This window comes from Bos taurus, chromosome 28, assembly GCF_002263795.3.
Source record: "Bos taurus isolate L1 Dominette 01449 registration number 42190680 breed Hereford chromosome 28, ARS-UCD2.0, whole genome shotgun sequence".
Lineage (NCBI taxonomy): Eukaryota > Metazoa > Chordata > Mammalia > Artiodactyla > Bovidae > Bos > Bos taurus.
In genome coordinates this window covers 25,164,005-25,180,987 of record NC_037355.1, presented here as the reverse complement: position 1 = coordinate 25,180,987, position 16,983 = coordinate 25,164,005, and the positions used below count along the sequence as shown (strand labels likewise).

At 40.0% G+C, this 16,983-nt stretch overlaps 2 protein-coding genes across 7 annotated transcripts in view; both read right to left on the bottom strand.

Annotated features, from left to right (window-relative positions):
- The window catches only part of DDX50 (DExD-box helicase 50), a 33,222-nt gene extending 30,531 nt beyond the window's left edge, over window positions 1-2,691 (bottom strand). For 2 of the 6 annotated variants that reach the window (XM_005226430.5, XM_059882552.1), the window contains exon 1: window positions 2,483-2,643. Coding sequence is in view for 1 of the 6 variants with exons in the window: in NM_001206053.2 (NP_001192982.1) it covers window positions 2,483-2,569 (87 nt within the window). In the remaining 5 variants the exon portion in view is untranslated. The other 4 variants (XM_059882551.1, XM_010820595.4, NM_001206053.2 and 1 more) reach the window with 3 other exon arrangements.
- A 6,677-nt stretch (window positions 2,692-9,368) lies between these two features.
- Window positions 9,369-16,983, bottom strand: part of STOX1 (storkhead box 1) — a 59,736-nt gene continuing 52,121 nt past the window's right edge. Inside the window, exons 2-4 of the mRNA NM_001192127.1 lie at window positions 16,551-16,703; window positions 12,139-14,482; window positions 9,369-9,516 (exon numbers count right to left, since the gene is read on the bottom strand). Of these exons, the coding sequence (NP_001179056.1) occupies window positions 9,369-9,516; window positions 12,139-14,482; window positions 16,551-16,703 (2,645 nt within the window). The remainder of the gene's footprint in view (window positions 9,517-12,138; window positions 14,483-16,550; window positions 16,704-16,983) is intronic.

The following is a 16,983-nucleotide window of genomic DNA, read 5'->3' as shown; positions in this document are numbered from 1 at the left end:
CAAGCTAGTGGCCAGTGTTTTAATATTGGCAGACAGCAAGAAATGTTTTGGAAATTTAGCACTTCAAAATTACTTGGTCAAACGTTCAAAATAAATTACCTAGTAATGACTAGTCTTGTTAAAACTACCACCACCCAAATATTTCACCATGATTTACACAGTTTATACAAAGTACTTTCACATATAAATTTCTCATCCATAAAAGTTGCTATGAAAAATGAATAATATATAGGAAAATGCTTTGTAAACATTAGAGCTTTACATTAATACAAGCTATACAGTTATATGTTACATCATTTGATCTTTAGTTAACTGAACTAGCTCACATCTCATCAAACCAATAGGTTCTATAGAAAAACAAGATTATTTATAGACCCAGCCTTGGGGTTTGAATTGTTCCTGGGCCCTGCACTTCAGGGAGATGAAGCAAGGTAAAATGAGACCTGTAGGTCCAAGCCCAGCAACACCCCAAGGTGATGAAATACATCATTCCATATCAGATCCACAGTGCTCAACATTCTCCACTTTCTTGGCTTCCAAGACACACAATATTCCCTCTTTACTCTCTTACCTCTGTCTTCTTCGATGTTTCCTCTTTCTCCTTTTGTGGATGCTTAAGTCTCTGTTCTTTATGTACACTTTCATACCATTTTCATGGCTTCAACATACATTTCCAGGCTTCATTCCTAACCTGCACTCCAATTCTGAGAACCTAAGGCCCAGCTCCATACCTCAACACATCCAAACCCAGTTACCTTCATCTCAATGCCAGACCACTATTTGAATGCTCTATTTCTATTACTTGGTACTCTAATCTGTTTCCAAATCTTTCATTATCTTTCATAATTAAAGGAAAATCAACGAGCACCTCTGGAGAAACTACAATGTGAAAACTACCAATTTACAAAGATAAAGTGAAATATAAGCATGGGCCAAGATATGGTAATTTCCCTCAAGAATCTTTGGGAAATTTGGGGAAAGGATACACACAGGAAGAATGAGCTAACTTTACAAGGAAGTGCATAATACATGCTAATCAAATTATAAAGCCAGCACTGGAACAAGACTTTACGGGGGAATGAGATTACTGTATGTGTACACTGGAGTGCCTGTAACAGACACAAACTAAACTTTGACAGATGGACAGGATATGGATGCCAAACAAGGGACAAGTATTTTTGGAGGAGCAAAAACTAAAATAACTGCTTGATGATTTCACTTACAGGAGTTATCTAGAGTAGTCAAATGCATAGAGACAGAGAGGAGAATGGTAGATGCCAAAGGTTGGGGAGACAGGGCAACTGAGGAGGTTGATGTTTAATGGGCACAGAGCTTCAGTTTGGGAGAATGAAAAGTTTTGGAGATCAAGGAAGATGATGTCTGCAAACAAATGTGACTGTACAGTACAAATGTACTGCTACAAAACTATATACTTTAAAACAATTAGGGATTTCCCTGGTGGTCCAGCTGCTAAGACTCAATGCGCTCAACCCAAGGAAACTTGAGCTCCTGGTTAGGAAACTAGATCCCACATGCCAGGGCGGCCAAAAAAATTAATTAATTTAAAAAAGTAAATGTAAATTTTATGGTACTTGTATTTTACCACAATAAAAAATAAATAACTGCTTGGCTGGAATGGCGGGTCTACCTTGTTGACAAGGTCAGAAGGGTAGGTTCGGCTCTCTGGAACTATTCAGAATATTTTCATTCTTTGGTCAAGTGTCAGGCTTCAGATACTGCTTCCTTACCCTCCAAAGCTCTGTTCCTTTTCTCTAAGTCTCTTAAGAAGTGGGGCGGGAAGTCTCTGCAACTCTTCTAACAGACTCCTTGAGAGCAGAGACCTTCTTGGTGCCCAGCAAAGAGTCTGGTATAAATTAGGCTCCATAAATATTTGTGAATTGAATGAGAACACTATGAGAAAAGACTATTAATAATAATAGTAATAACAGCAACAAAAATAATAATAACCCACATGATCTCCATCAGCCAAATCCTGGCAGTGTTGGCTGTAACACTTTTCCTCAATCCTCTACTGACCCGTTATCGAGGTTTGTAAAGCTAAGATCGCTTTCCCCAAGATTCTCGCATACAGGACAGGATGACGGAGAAGTTACACATATTCAAGGCAATCGTTTTTCTTAAATCATCTTCTAAGACGGCCAACGAGAACCAAACGACAGGCCTCGCTGCTTTAAGAAGAGGAAAAAATTGATTCCGCGATGAGAACTTGAGTCTGCCCATCTCTTAGGCGCCGACGGGAAGGACTGGGGGACCACGGGAGGCCGGGCCAAAGCCCAGTGCTGCCCTTCTCCGGCTGGGGATGTGGAGGTTGGAATGGCTCCAGAGCGACCTCCCAGGAACGAGGCCGGTGCGAGGAGAGGCCCTCGGATGCTCCGGCCCGGTTGGTGACAGACCATCAGGGAGACTTCCCTCCCCGCCCAAGCCGGCGCTGCCCAGGAGGCGCGGCCCATCCTCAGCGCACCTTTTGCCTCTCCTTCCTCTGGCTCTCGGTCTCCTCCAAGGGTGCCTCCAGCTCCATAATGTCCCCCCAGAGGAGTTTCCCAGGCATCACTCGCCTCCACCGCTTGCTGCCGCCTCCCTCTGGGCACGGTGGCCACAACCACCTACGGGCAGCGACAGCGTGAAAGGAAGCGGGGGCTGGACGGCCTCCAGGCCAAGGCCGTGCGTCACTTCCGGAACACGCATCGCACGGCGGGGGAAAATAATCCCGGATACTCCCAGTTTAAACTCCTTCCTTGCGACGCCGTCTCCCAGCCAATCAATGCGAAGAATCTCGACTGACCCACCCCTATTCTGAAATAATTGGCTTCTAGAGTAAAACCCTGGCCAATCTCCATAAAGGATACGCAAACTGATTAGCATAAAATGTTCGCATTTTTTTTTTTCCCGCTTTCTCTCCCCATCCCCCACTCCGAACAATTCTCCGCAGCACAGCGGAGGTAATTTGGAGCTTCCCAGCGTGCAGTTCAGGCGTTGGGGAGAACCCCAAAGGCGGTGGAGCGTGGCTCATAGGCGCGACTGGCTGGAAGGAGGACATGCCCGTGCGAGAGCTAAGCGAACGCCACGCGTAGCGTTGCTTTTCGCCGCCGGAAGCTGCAGGCCTCGGCCCCGCCCATTGCGGAGTGAGGCGTTAACGTCTAACGGCCACGCGCGAAGCCAGCCACCTAGCGTTGGTGGGAAGGGGCGTCGTGGGGTCTGCAACGGGATAGGTGGGCTTGGGGTGAAGGCCAGGTCCGAGCAACCTTCCCTCAAGGTTTTAGTTGTGAAGTTAATCCTTTGTTCATTTTAGGCCCTTCCCACCTTACCCATTTGACATTAGAGGAAACTAACCCCCTAAGGGGCTTCCCTGGTGGTTCAGTCGGTAAAGAAACCGTCTGCAAGGCGGGAGACCCGGATTCGATCCCTGGGTTGCGAAGGTCCCCTGGAGGAGGGCATGGCAACCCACTCCAGTATTCTTGCTTGGAGAATACCGATGGACAGAGGAGCCTGGCGGGCTGCAGTCCATGTGTCGCAAAGAGTGGGACACGACCGAACGATTCAGCACACAACCCCCTAAGAGGGATTAATTTGGCTTAAGTCACACTATCCCTGGCACAGTGAGGACTAGAAAGCTCATCTCCTGAATCCCAGATCATTGCTTTCTCTGCCACACCAACCTGAAAGCTTTGAGTTTACCAAAACGTTTTGGGAAAGATGTTCCCATGAAACATGGAATGAATAATAGGGAAAATATGGAGAAATCTAGGAAAGAAGCCTAAAATGTCTTCGACAGGTTATGTATTTGTAGTGGATAAAAGGATTTTACTTATGGGGATTAACTGACCGTGAATTACAACCTTGACAAAACTGGAAACCTTTTGATAACACAAAGGGCTCTTTGGCATATACCTTTTCTTATATCACTGGTGCTAGCTTGTTTTTTACTTTCTTTTCACAGCCCCTTTCTTTGTATCTCTTCATGACCTCATCAACCTAGCTACTCTTGAGTGGAGAAAAAACAAATTGAGATGTAGGTGCGGGGGTACTGGCAAACCTCTTGACAATGTCTAGCACACCAGCTTTGTAACATGAGTATCAAATTTAAGTCTTCGCAACATTTGAGTTTGCTACATGTCGGCAAAGAGTTGGACAAGACTGAGTATCTGAACTGACCTGACACGTCCTAGAGTTTGATTATTCAACTTGAATAGCTGAAACCCCAAAGATAAATCTGTGATTGCTACAGGTCTTCTGTATAATTATGGGTTGGCCTGAAATCAGGGGCTATACATTTATCTAAAGTGACCTTATGGATTCAGTACTGTGAACAAATAGGGTGTTCAGTTGATGGTGAAAAAATGCTTGTCTCTCCCTAAATCATAATAGCTATGCATCTCTAGATTGGTGGTTTTCTAAAAGCTTTATGTCCCACTCTCACACCCACTCCCAATTCTACCACTGTGAAGTCTTTGTAGCCCTACAGCAAGGTATGATGTGCATAGAAACACAGGAGTGGATGTGGCTAAGAATGTCACATGTTCAAAATTGGGATAATCATAGGAATAGCTGTTATTATGTTATGGTTGAAAATCAAATACAGATAAAGTAAAGCTTTAGTGCCTCAACTATTTTTGGCATTCATTGTTATGTTGGAGGTCATACAACAGGTCTGAAAAAGGACTGTTTAAGACTCCCTAGGCAAGAGACTAATAAGTATATTAGTATTTTTTAGAATGACCTTCTATGATTTGGGACACTCTACAAACCCTACCATTCTAAGCACCAAACTCATTGAATCAAAACTCTGACTGCTGTCTGTGCCAGGTGGAGAGGGCAACTGTGGGGAAATTAAACTGAGTCATAAATAACTTGACCCAAGTGTGGCTTAGCTGAAAAAAACCACTACATGTGTTCTCAGTGGGCATCAAATGAAAACGTTGGGAATGGAGATAACGAAATGGATAATTCATTTTTTCATATTTGATCCCTGTAAGTCTCAAAAGATTGTACAGATGATGAAATTTATTGGGGGGGACACAAAGGGGGTAGAATGAATAATTAAAATGTACAAGTAACTCAAAACATAGTATTACTAGAACATCTTTGTTTTCCAAATATTTTGCCAGAGTTCCTGATACAATTTCTCAAAATTTGAGAGTTGAAGTGCCTCATCTGTTGCTCTGTTGTAACATTCCATAAGATTTTCTTTGCCTTGGTTTTGGCTCATTAAACTCTATAAAAACAAGATGATTATTTATAAACTTGCCTCTCTGGTCTTTCTCAAACCTTAGCGGGCTAGATTTTTATTTTTATTTCAGAAAGTAGAAGGTAAAAATAACCATTTTGCCATCTTCATGTCAAGACTATGTGAGGAATTGAACCACCATTTAAAAATGTTAGGACATGGAAATAGTTTAAGGGGCAGCTACAAATTGGATCAAGAGATGGTGAAGGCAGAGGTTGAGGAGAGTACTAAGAAGCAAGAAAATGAAAGAGGGAACAGAAAAGGTAGTTTCTCCCTTGCTAGCCACATGACCTTGGCCAACTGTAAAACCTGGCTTTTTGTTAGTAAAGTAGGGGCAAAATGCCTTTCCTGCTGATAGTTCAAGGAATTGGGGGGATCCCCTGATATAACAATACAACAGAGATGATGTACAGAGGTACTTCTATTTCTTTTAGCTTCAGATTTTGAGTGTTGGCAAGGAGACAGCTTTGAACGTATTTAGCATATGTATACTTCTATATGTATCTAGCTCATAATTCAAATTATTTGGGAAAGCTTTTTAAATGTTTAGCCTTTGGAAGAAGGTCTGTTTCTTTAGTCAATTACTTTGTAGAAGCTTTGAATCAAACTTTCAAACAAACTGAGTAAGTCACTCAGTTTCTTCAGAAGAGGGCACCATTCCCCAAGAAATGGAATAGCTACTGCTAACCCACTGCAATGCCAGAGACCACGGTTCAATTCCTGGGTCGGGAAGATCCTCTGGAGAAGGGATAGGCTAACCACTCCAGTTTTCTTGGTCTTCCCTGGTGGCTCAGCTGGTAAAGAATCCGCCTGCAATGCGGGAGACCTGGGTTCAATCCCTGGGTTGGGAAGATCCCCTGGAGAAGGGAATGGTTACCCACTCCAGTATTCTGGCCTGGAGAATTCCATGGTTATGGGGTCACAAAGCACAACTGAGCGACTTTCACTTTCACTACTGAAAAGGGAACAAATTTCTAAGATTTCAAGTGAGACAAGGGTCTGTAGAGGCCAGCAAGATAGTCATGAATTTCTTTTTGATATATCCTTTGGCCATTCTTGTTTCATGACTCTCACGTCTCTCCCACACTCCTTTTAGACATTAGTCTGTCTTCCCCCTTCCTTAAAAGCTGTCTCAGGTAACTGTAGGATGGATTCTCAAAATGCACTTGATCTCAGTTTTTTCCCTGCTACGGCTCTTTCTACTCTTCCTCGTGGAGCTGACACTGTGAAACATTGTCTGCTAAACTGCATTTAGTAATAATTGATTCATGATTATTCTAATATAAGAATAAGATACAAATGAAGCTTAACAATGTCACACCAGCATGTGATAGGGTTGCATTACTGAGCAGGTGTAAGTTTAGCCACTGGCAAAGAAACTGATATTTCAGTTAGCAAGGAGTTAGGCAAAGGATATGTACAGTTTCTGTTAGGATTATTTAAATATTGAAAATTGTTTACAGAAGCCAGCTGAGGCTTCAGAATCTGAGGATCTCAGACCCCGAGGGGTCTGAGATCCCAGATGAAAGAGGAGGAAGAACGTGATCTCACATTATATGACAAGCCACAAAAAGCCCATGCTTTGCATATTTTATTCCTATTTATAGCATAAGGAATTAACTGAAAACTTGTTAGCCAAAAGCATAATACCTCGCCGAGGAATATCTGGATTTTGGTTAATGATACTTTTCTATAATCTTAAAGGACTGAATCTCTAAATGGAGGATTTCCAGACAACCTGGCAAAAACAAGAGACCTCTATAGTAGGCCATGTATAGATGAGTTTTGTGAATAAATATACAAAAATACACACATATATTTGTAACAATGTTGGTGCATCCTGCTTTGGGCACTTTAAATAGATTATTCTCAAATCTTACAACAATTCTTATAAGGTATATATCATTACTATCTGCCTTTACAGATGAGAAAAAATGAATTAGAGAAGCTTGGTAACTTTCTCCATCATACAGCTATGAAGGATTGGAATTACAATTTAAACTTATCTGACTCCTAAACTCAGGTCACCGATGCTGTTTCAAGAGAACAGTTTTCTCTCAGCAAACAGACAGAAGTGGGAAAGAAAATCATTAAGCAAAATTTCCACACACAAAAATTAACAGTGGGAAAAAAATTCAAGTCACCCATTGTAGAGAATAATCTCCCAAACAATTTAAGAACATGTACACTCATCTTTAATATCGGTGGTCATATGTTGTGTTTTACAGAAGGGAGGTTTACTGGTTTCATAATGGGCTTCATTTAATACATTTACAGAGTATCAAATGTATCTGACAAAACTAGATAGATTTCATTGGTCCCTAGATGCGGCCAGAGTCACGAAAGACTCTGGATTCCCCACTGTATTAAGAAAATTGTCCAGGTCCAAGATCAAAGAAGAGTAGTCGGTACTCCTTTGACCAAGGATTGGTAGGGAAAGTGCAGACATAGAGACCTGGAAGCAGTACTTGGGAATTTTGAGTGAGTTCAGTATTTCACAAGATCCTCAGTGAATCTTTTCTTCCCCCTTTTTAAAAAATTGGATATATTTTTATATAACCTTCACTCTACTGTTGGAAAGAATCTTCAAAATCGTCTAGTTCTGTCATACTTTTAAGAAAAGTACTGAAAATACCTCTACAACAGCCTCTGCTTGAATGTCCTAAATGGTGGGAAGTTCATTTGTTTACAGAGTTGCCTACTTAATCTTCAGATAGTTTTATCTAATAAGTTCTTCATACTGAGCTGAATTTTTTTTTCTCTCTTAACTTCCATTCACTGGTGCTGACTCCAAGCTGTAAGACCCCCTAAAGCTTTGCCTCCCCCACAGGGCTTTTCTATCCAGATAACCCTTGGTACTTTACCCCGGGTTTTTTGAATATCCCAGTGACCACAGTTAATCTTGGAATGCCATGGTAGATTGGTCAGAGCCATGAAAACCAACTGTCAGGAGTGAGTAGTCCAACCACAGTGGAACAGGGGCGCATCTGACCTCAGGCCCTCTGCCCTCTGACAGGGCCTGGAGGCAGCTCCCCACCGTGCTGAGCTTCATCATTCTGGCCTTCACTGTTACCTGGTTGGTGAGAGCTGGAAAGTATTCTCTATTCAATCATCCCCGATAATCCTTAGAAACCTCTTAGAAGAAGCATCCCCTCAACTGTAAGTCAGCATTATTATCTACCCAACATGCTGAAACCAGTCTTGACTGCCCCATGTGTTTCCTAAACCCAAAAGAACTGACCATTCTACTACTTGGTCTGAAAAGACTTGACAGAAAAGATTCTGGCGAGGCTATGTAGGTCTTATGATGAACAAAAAGGATCAAATGTAGAAAATTATCTATCAGCTATCTTCTATCTTTTCTCTAAATCTCTTAATTCAGAATCTCCCTTTTACTCACAAGCCATCCTGCTTCCCTTCTGTCTCCACCACTGAGAACATCCTGACTCCTCAAAGCCATTTTATGGAGAGCCTCAAACATGGGGAGAAGCCAGAGAAACAGTTGAGCCATATGCCTACTGCCACAAGTATTCTGGATATTGTCATTCAATTACAGTGTAGAGCCATTTCCTCATGTTAAAGCTGGTCACAAAAAATATCCTAGGCAGCAATGATTGGATAGAAGGAATTCTTGTTGTAAAGTACCAGTACCCAGTACATCTATACAAATTCTTTCTGATGATAAAAGACTTTAGTTGCAAACAAAGTATCTATGCACCTAAAATACTATTTTCTAGAGTTATGTGTTGAAATCTGGTGAGATCTGCTTACCATAATACTCAGCATTGATGTGAGCACAGAAATTCACTACTGGGTAGTAAATTAGCATCTTACGTATTTGAAAAACTAATAAATGTCTGTCTGATAGTCAACTTAATTACATTTAATTAGGAGAGCAATTATTCCATGTTTTTTATTGTAAACTATATAACCCCCAATACATTTATAATAAGCTTCAAAAAAATCATTGTCAAAAAAGGAAAAAAGCCAGTTAACTACAACAAAATATGCAATGAGATTAATAACATATATGTTTGGCTTTAGAGAATTCTTATAAACTCAGTTGATTAAAACACTCTATTAATGCTATACATTTTTACAAGAGTTTCCAAAAAAATAAGAATTAAACATTTATCACTGGAGTTAGCTGTAGTAAGGAGCTGGATGTAAGTGTTTGACTGCTCTTTGTGCCTTCAAAGTTCTGCAGTAAATTTTGTCTTCTTTTTAGTCCATCCAAAATGACTGAATTATTAGATGCCAGACTCTGTGTCCTAAAGATATTAAAAATAACAGAATTATTGCCTTTAAAAGTATTTCTAACCAAGGCATTATATCTTCATTTGTTACCCTTTGAAGCAGTACATTTACTAACAGGAACTAACTTATCAAGTAAGTTAACTTTGAAAACTCTAAAGTGCTCTTTTACATTTTAAAGGGTTTCCAAAAGCAATTCAATTATTTGACAGCTGCTTTCTAAGAAGTTCACATTTTCTAAATATCTGTTCTTAGACCTAGTATCAAGTATATTCTAGTCAGAAATTGTAAGTTCCCTGAAAAACTCTTCTATACAACTGCAGTGACCAATATCTTCTTGTGTAATTTGTTTCTTTTTTGAAAAGTCATATGGTAGAGAAAAGCCAACTATAATATTTTTCATATTGACAATGATTCTTTCCTAAGAGCTGTATGCTATGTTAGTCCCTTATTCAAAATACCTGCCTTGCTTCAGCCAACTCACATTATTGGTTGGCATTTTGCTTTTGACAGTCCCTTCTCCCACTTTGCCTCCTCTCCCTCTCTTGTCTATTACATTGAGATGTCTCAAATGTGTCTTCCCACACATCACTCTTAATTCTACATCTCTCTGACAGTTATGAAGAGTTTGCACTCTGGTGTTTGTTCATTTGTTGGTCTTTTCGACTAAGTTGTAAGCTTCCTATAGGCAGCAACAACATCTTGTTCATCTTTGTCTCCCTAATCTTCATAACAATTATAGCACATAATTGATGTCCAAATGTTATTTCCCCTCTCTTTTTCTATAAGTGTCTTTAATGATTATAGTTATAATAAGTCTCTCCAGAAAACCACATTATAAGCAATTTTAAAAAATTCAGTTTCTCAGAGACTTCCTTGGCGGTCCAGTAGTTGAGACTCCACACTTCTGCAGCAGGAGGTACGGGTTAGATCCCTGGAAGGGGGACTAATAACCTGTGCAAAAAAATTCTCAATTGCATGTCAATTTCTCCTCTCTGTTTTGGGTTTGTTTTGGTTTTCTTTTTGCTTTTGCCAGAGAGAGAAAAAAGGGGACCCCATGGGTTCCTGGTTCACACCTCCAAGACAGCATGTTTTGATACTTTAATGACAATATAACTACTATTTCAAGCAGAAAGATCTTGGATCTTGTTCCCCAATAAAGTAGATATGTTTAAAAAATGCAGACTCCCAGGAATTTAGCCAAAGTTATAATCAAAAATGTCTGCAAACATTTATATGACAACAATTTACTACAGATTGAGTTATTAAAGCAAAAAATTTGGAATAATTGAAATGTCAAAGGGAGGAAAATAATGGTTATATAAATAACAAGAATCCACATAATATAATGCTAAGTAACCATTTTTTTAAATGAGCTGAATATATATGTATTGATTGCAAAATATCCATGATAAGTTAGGTGAAAAAAGAAAGCCACAGCTCTGTACAATCTGTTGTTAGAAAATAATTATAAATGCATGGGAAAAAGTCTGAAAGATATATGCCAAACTGCTAAGAATATTTGTGTCACCTCCTTGGAATAGGAATGGAAAAGGCTGGGAAATGGAGACTTCTAGTTTTACTTTTACCTCCTTGGAATAGGAATGGAAAAGGCTGGGAAATGGAGACTTCTAGTTTTACTTTTCCTTGGAATAGGAATGGAAAAGGCTGGGAAATGGAGACTTCTAGTTTTACTTTTCCTTGGAATAGGAATGGAAAAGGCTGGGAAATGGAGACTTCTAGTTTTACTTTTTACTTAATACTTTTCTGTATTACTTTACTGTTTCAAAAGGAGGTACACTATTTTGTTTAATAATAAAACTAATGTATATATATATATATATACATACACACCAAATTTTAAGATGACTTTTTAGAAAACTAATAACATGGAAATGTTCATTATATTCTATTGAAAAAGCAACATGCAAAATAGTAACTATAGTATGAGTTCAATAGACAAAACATACAGATCAATATGTTCAGCCAAAAGTATTATAAATACACCAAATGTAAAGAGGATTTTTAAAATATCTAGATGTCAGAGTGATTATAGGTGTCTTTTTAAAATAATTTCAGGGACTTCCCTGGAGGTCTATTCTTGTTCAATGCCGGTTCAATTCCTGGTCAGAGAGCTAAGATCCCACATTCTCTATGACAAGGCCACAAAGAAAGAGAAAAAATACTTTTCAGTATTTCTCAACTATTCTGTTATGACCAAATTACTTTTGTTTCTACTCTGAGCAATGTTATTTAAACAAATTGGTGTGGAAAAGATTAGTGTAAAATAGCTACATCTTTGTCTCATATTGTACAGAACCAGGAATGTTAAGTGAAAATATCCAACCTTCACTTCAGGAAGTGCTTGGTTTATGGTAGTTCCTTCCTATCTTTAGAAATAACTCAAGATTTTAGTAGTGGAACAGTGGAGCAGTCAAATCTTGGTTCACATTAAAAATGAACTGTATCCTATTGTGTAAGAGTTTCATTATAACTTCATATAATTGACTCAGTAAAGGCTGGCAGAACTGCATTATTATAAAAAGTTTATGCAGGAGTCTCCCACTAGATAACTCAATATGCCCTTGATTTTAACAATTCCCGTGGCCTAGTGGCTGGTCACTTATGCGTGCACTTACCGTGGAGAATCTATTCCACTGTCTCCTGTCAGACTCTGGTTTTCTGCTCCTTCCAAGTGACTGCGTTCAGGTTGGACATCCTGAGCCAACGCTGACATATGTGAAGTGCTGAAGAGCTCCAACTTGTGTGTGAACTGTTTTCTCATTTCCTGACTCTGAGCACTCTGACTCCAGCTACCTGGTTTCTTTCCTGTATCACCAACAGAGCCTTGTAGGGCTTCGGCCTCAGCAGTGGCTTTCCCTGTGCTGTAGTAATCAAATATACTTCCATCATCAGCTGCTGAGGCCTGTACACATTCAGTGACACTGGGTTCCTCCTCATAGTTAAAACCACACTGGATTCCTAAATTGAGGATACAGTTTTCAGCAGAAAGGTTGGGTTTTTGGCTTTCACCAGGGTTAGTGAGCTTGTAATGTTCATTTCCTTTAAGCACCTGAGGCTCAAACCTCTGTATGTTGCTGTCGTATTCAGTCAGAGACCTTTCTGTCACCGTCTGTTTTCCTAAATGATTCCACTTGTTTCCCTCTGGAAAGGAAAACTGAATGTTGTCAGGCAGCATTTGAATTAAGTCATCATTCTCAGAAAAGTCATCCTCATCCAGATAGAGTGAACTGCAGGCCCCATCTTCATCTTCCACTTCATTCTGATACAAGGCCTGGTCATCATCAGAAAGCCCTTCATTTTCTAGACACACAGTCTGTGCTTCTTGGACATGCGCCTTTCCCATCAGAGTTTCTTTAGAGTCTCGGTCTTGTCTCTCAATTTGTCTCAAATGTTTTGCTCCAAGTGGGTAATCCAAAAGACCAAGATTTTGGAACTGGTGTACTGTACTGTCAACTAATCTACAAGCAGGGGATGCTTGGTTTAAAGAAGACCCTCCAGATGGCAGGACATGCTGTGCCTCTTCTGTCTCTTCTAATGTGTCAAGATGAGAATAACTCCTCCTTGAGACTTCAGGGATTGCCTCATTTTCTCCACCATACACATCGCATCTCAATATGCTTTCCCTGAAGGAACAGCATTTACTACCATTCTGCAAAACATTACATTGAGAGTAATTTAAGAGGTGGTCTCTAAAATCATCGCTGATAGATTTGACAGTAGAGTGATTCACATAAGTGGATTCTTCTCTCAGTATATCATTACATTGTTTGCCACACAGCTCTTTGGCTTCACTCTCAAAGATTCTTGAGGAAACCAAAGACCTTGACCTTTCAAAAGGCTTTCCCTTTGGTCCAGTCTGATTGGGTTCCAAATCACTGGTCTTCTGGATTTTGTGCCCTTTGGTTATTGGGCTCCCTCGGGGAGCCAAATCCTGGAAAGGATTACTGATTCGCTTTTTGTAAATCAAATGGGGACCTAGTGCTGATGGATTCTCACCAAGTGGTTTCTGAAGTACTGCTTCATTTGGGCTTTTAATACTGGAGGTAGGCTGTGTAGCAGGGAGCTTGGGGTGTTTCTCCAGTCTAACATTTCCCGGCTGAGGCCCACTTCCCTGACTCCTGGCTTTGTGTCTGTCCCTATGCGAATGGCCCTGCCTTCGAGGCTTTACAGACCAGCCCTGTCTTTTCTTAACTCCCACTTTTGAAAAATACTTATGTCTGAGTGTCAGCATATCAGTGGATGTACCCTGGCTATTATATTTTTTCTGTTCTTCATACTTTTGCATTAGGACAGCATGTTTGATTAAGTTGTCAACAGTCAGAATGGGATTAATTCGTTTGATTATCTCATGTTCAATGTCTCGAGGGATATTGTCCATGTTATCTTCATCTCGGACGGGCCATTCTTCTGGTGGGAACTGGGCAGAGAAACTGCTGTGCTCTATTCTGGACTTCTCCTTTCTGGATATATTGCGCCAGAAGAGGTTAAAGCCAAACTTCTTGACTTTTTCTCTGTCTTTTGTGTGTGGTAAAGGTTTGATACTCTCACAGACGTGATTCTCCTCAGACACTGAAACTGCTTGATTGTGTACTAAAGATTTGGATTCCACAAGACCTTTCTGCCCTTTGTTAGTCACTTCTACAGCAGCTGGTGGTTCTTGTACATCCTGAGTGCACACATCATGGAAACACCCGCAAGAATGACAATGGGAAATGAAGGCCGCATTTTCTTTGGCTAACTCGGCACAGCTCTCCACGTTCACCAGATATGTAATGGAAGTTGGCATCTGGGAATTTTCATCTGACAGAACTCTCTTATTTTCTTGGGGGGTTGTATTTGTGATGAAGTAAGTCTGAGGAGTAACGATGAAGTATCCTTCTCCAGTATGATAAATCTTCCTTTCTTTAATGAGAGTTCCCAGAGTGGTATAAAGAATATCTCGAGATGGAATTGCAATGCCTAAAACAAACAAGAATTTTACCCTGATAGATTCTGAATAAGAAATGTTTTTCATGAGTGAACCAATTACTATATGTAATTAAAATGTCAAAAAAGCATTAAAAATAATGATAGTTCAGTTGAATAATAGGAATATAATTTGGTCTACACAAAGATACATGGGTAGGTTACCAGTTAAGTAGAGGGGAAAAAATGAGTTCCCTCAAACACAAACCCCAAGTTAAATGATCTCATTACAAATTTAAATTTTGATTAAGGAAAGGCTTCTTGAGAGCAAACATAGTTTTTGAAAACCAGTCTCATAGCTTAAATCGTAGTAAGAATCCAAAGGAAAAATGAAAATCAGTCTGTGCTTGGGTAAGGGCAAACCACCTACCATCTAGATTATGGTAGTTTTTCAAAACAGGAAGGTAACAATTTTAAAGAAATTCCCTTTCCAGATAGCAGGGTTCAAAATTATATTTAGATTGTGAAAACAATGTTTAAAAGTATAACACTGGAAGAAAATACATCAGTCTGTTAATATTGGTTTCCTTCGAGTGCGTGCTCAGTCCCTTCAGTCGTGTCTGACTCCTTATGACCCTATGGACTATGGCCTGGCAGACTCCTCTGTGTATGGGATTATCCAGGCAAGAATACTGGAATGGACTCCCGTGCCCTCTTTCCCCGGGTGATCTTCCCAACCCAGGGATCGAACCCGCCGCTCTTATGTCTCCTGTACTGGCGGGAGAATTCTTCACTCCTAGCACCGCCTGGGAAGCCCTTTGTGTGAGCAGTGGTACTATAAGTGATTACCTTTCTATATTTTCTGGACTAATATGCACATTTTATAATGGGAAAATGAAAAATACTCTTGGGTAACTGCATTTGGGATATCATGCAGCTATGAAAAGAATGAGATTGATATATGCTTCAACAGAAAGACATCAAAAATCTGCCTTTAACTTTAAAAAGAAAAGGTGTACAAAGAATATGTATATGTGTGTGCTCAGTTGCTCAGTGGTGTCCAGTTCTTGGTAAACCCATGGGCTGTAGCCCGCCAGGCTCCTCTGTCCATGGAATTTTCCAGGCAAGAATATTGGAGTGGGTTGCCATTTCCTACTCCAGGGGATCTTCCCGACCTCAGGGACTGAATTCCGCATCTTGCATCTCCTGGGTTGGCCCGCAGATTCTTTACCACTGTGCTACCTGGGAAGCCCAGAAAGAAAGTATAGCATGATCCAATTTGTTGCTTTAAAAGGATACATATATTCAAATACAATATATGAAGAGTCCATGAGAAACTATAAATGACAGAAGTTGTCACCACTGGGAAGTGGCAATTTAAGAACAGGCAGGGACCTCTGTGGTAGATACAGTGTTTAAGACTACAATTCCACTGCAAGGGGCATAGGTTCGATCCCTGCTTGAGGAACTAAGGTCCCACATACTTCAGAGTACAGTCAGAAAAAAAAATAGGAGGCATGGGGAGAAGATTAATCATCTTTTGCTTTGCCCTCCTTTCTACAGAGTTTGACTTAATTAAATTACTACCGTAAACATTATTTTTTAAAAAGTTCATCTGGAAGATAAAAGAAATATTCATAAATTTGCTGATGCAGACCTTTTTCGGACAGGGCTCTAATATAAGTTTCTATGATAGAAAAAAAAAAGGGAATTCCCTGCTGGTACAGTGGATAAGAATCCATCTTCCAATGATGGGGACACAGGTTTAATCCCTGGTCCAGGAAGATTCCACGTGCCTTGGAGCAACTAAGTCCATGAGTGGCAACTACTTGAGCCCATGTGCTGCAGCTACTGAAGCCGGAGCACGTGGAACCCGTGCTCTGAAACAAGAGAAGCCATCAAAATTAGAAGCCCACACACCACAGTGAACAGTAGAAGCCTCTGCTTTCTGCAACTAGAGAACGCCCAAGCATAGCAACAAAGACTCAGCACAGCCAAAAATTAATTTTTAAAAAACCCTTTAAAGAAAAAAATTGTATATTGCCCAGTTTATGTGTTTAAGATTTATAAATAGAAAACAAACACAGGCAATAAATTAATAGAGAAAAACTTGTTACTCTACCTGGGTAACGTTTCATCAAATGTTCCAACAGTGATTCTTGTGTTACTACAATCTGATCAGCATTCATATCAGATATAGCACAGCAGAGAACTTCAGCCAAAGGTATAAACTGAGATTGAGCTATTGGATTCATTTGCACTGGAAAGACATCACCTAAATTGGAGATTTGAGGGGGAAAAAAGTGATAAATTTGCTACAGCATAGAAAATATTTTAAATTAGTTAATCAAGAATAAAGACTGAATATCAGATGGAACTGCTATTCTTTCATCAGTCTTTACTCAGTCTATTAACATTATACACACAATGATAAAAACCACAGAAAAAAAAAAAGCTTACTTTATGATCTCTACTTTTAAGAAGTCTGTGATATTTGTCACTACTTTATAAGCAAGAGATAGTAAGTTTCCATAAGAAAGCTCAAAGCGCTACTG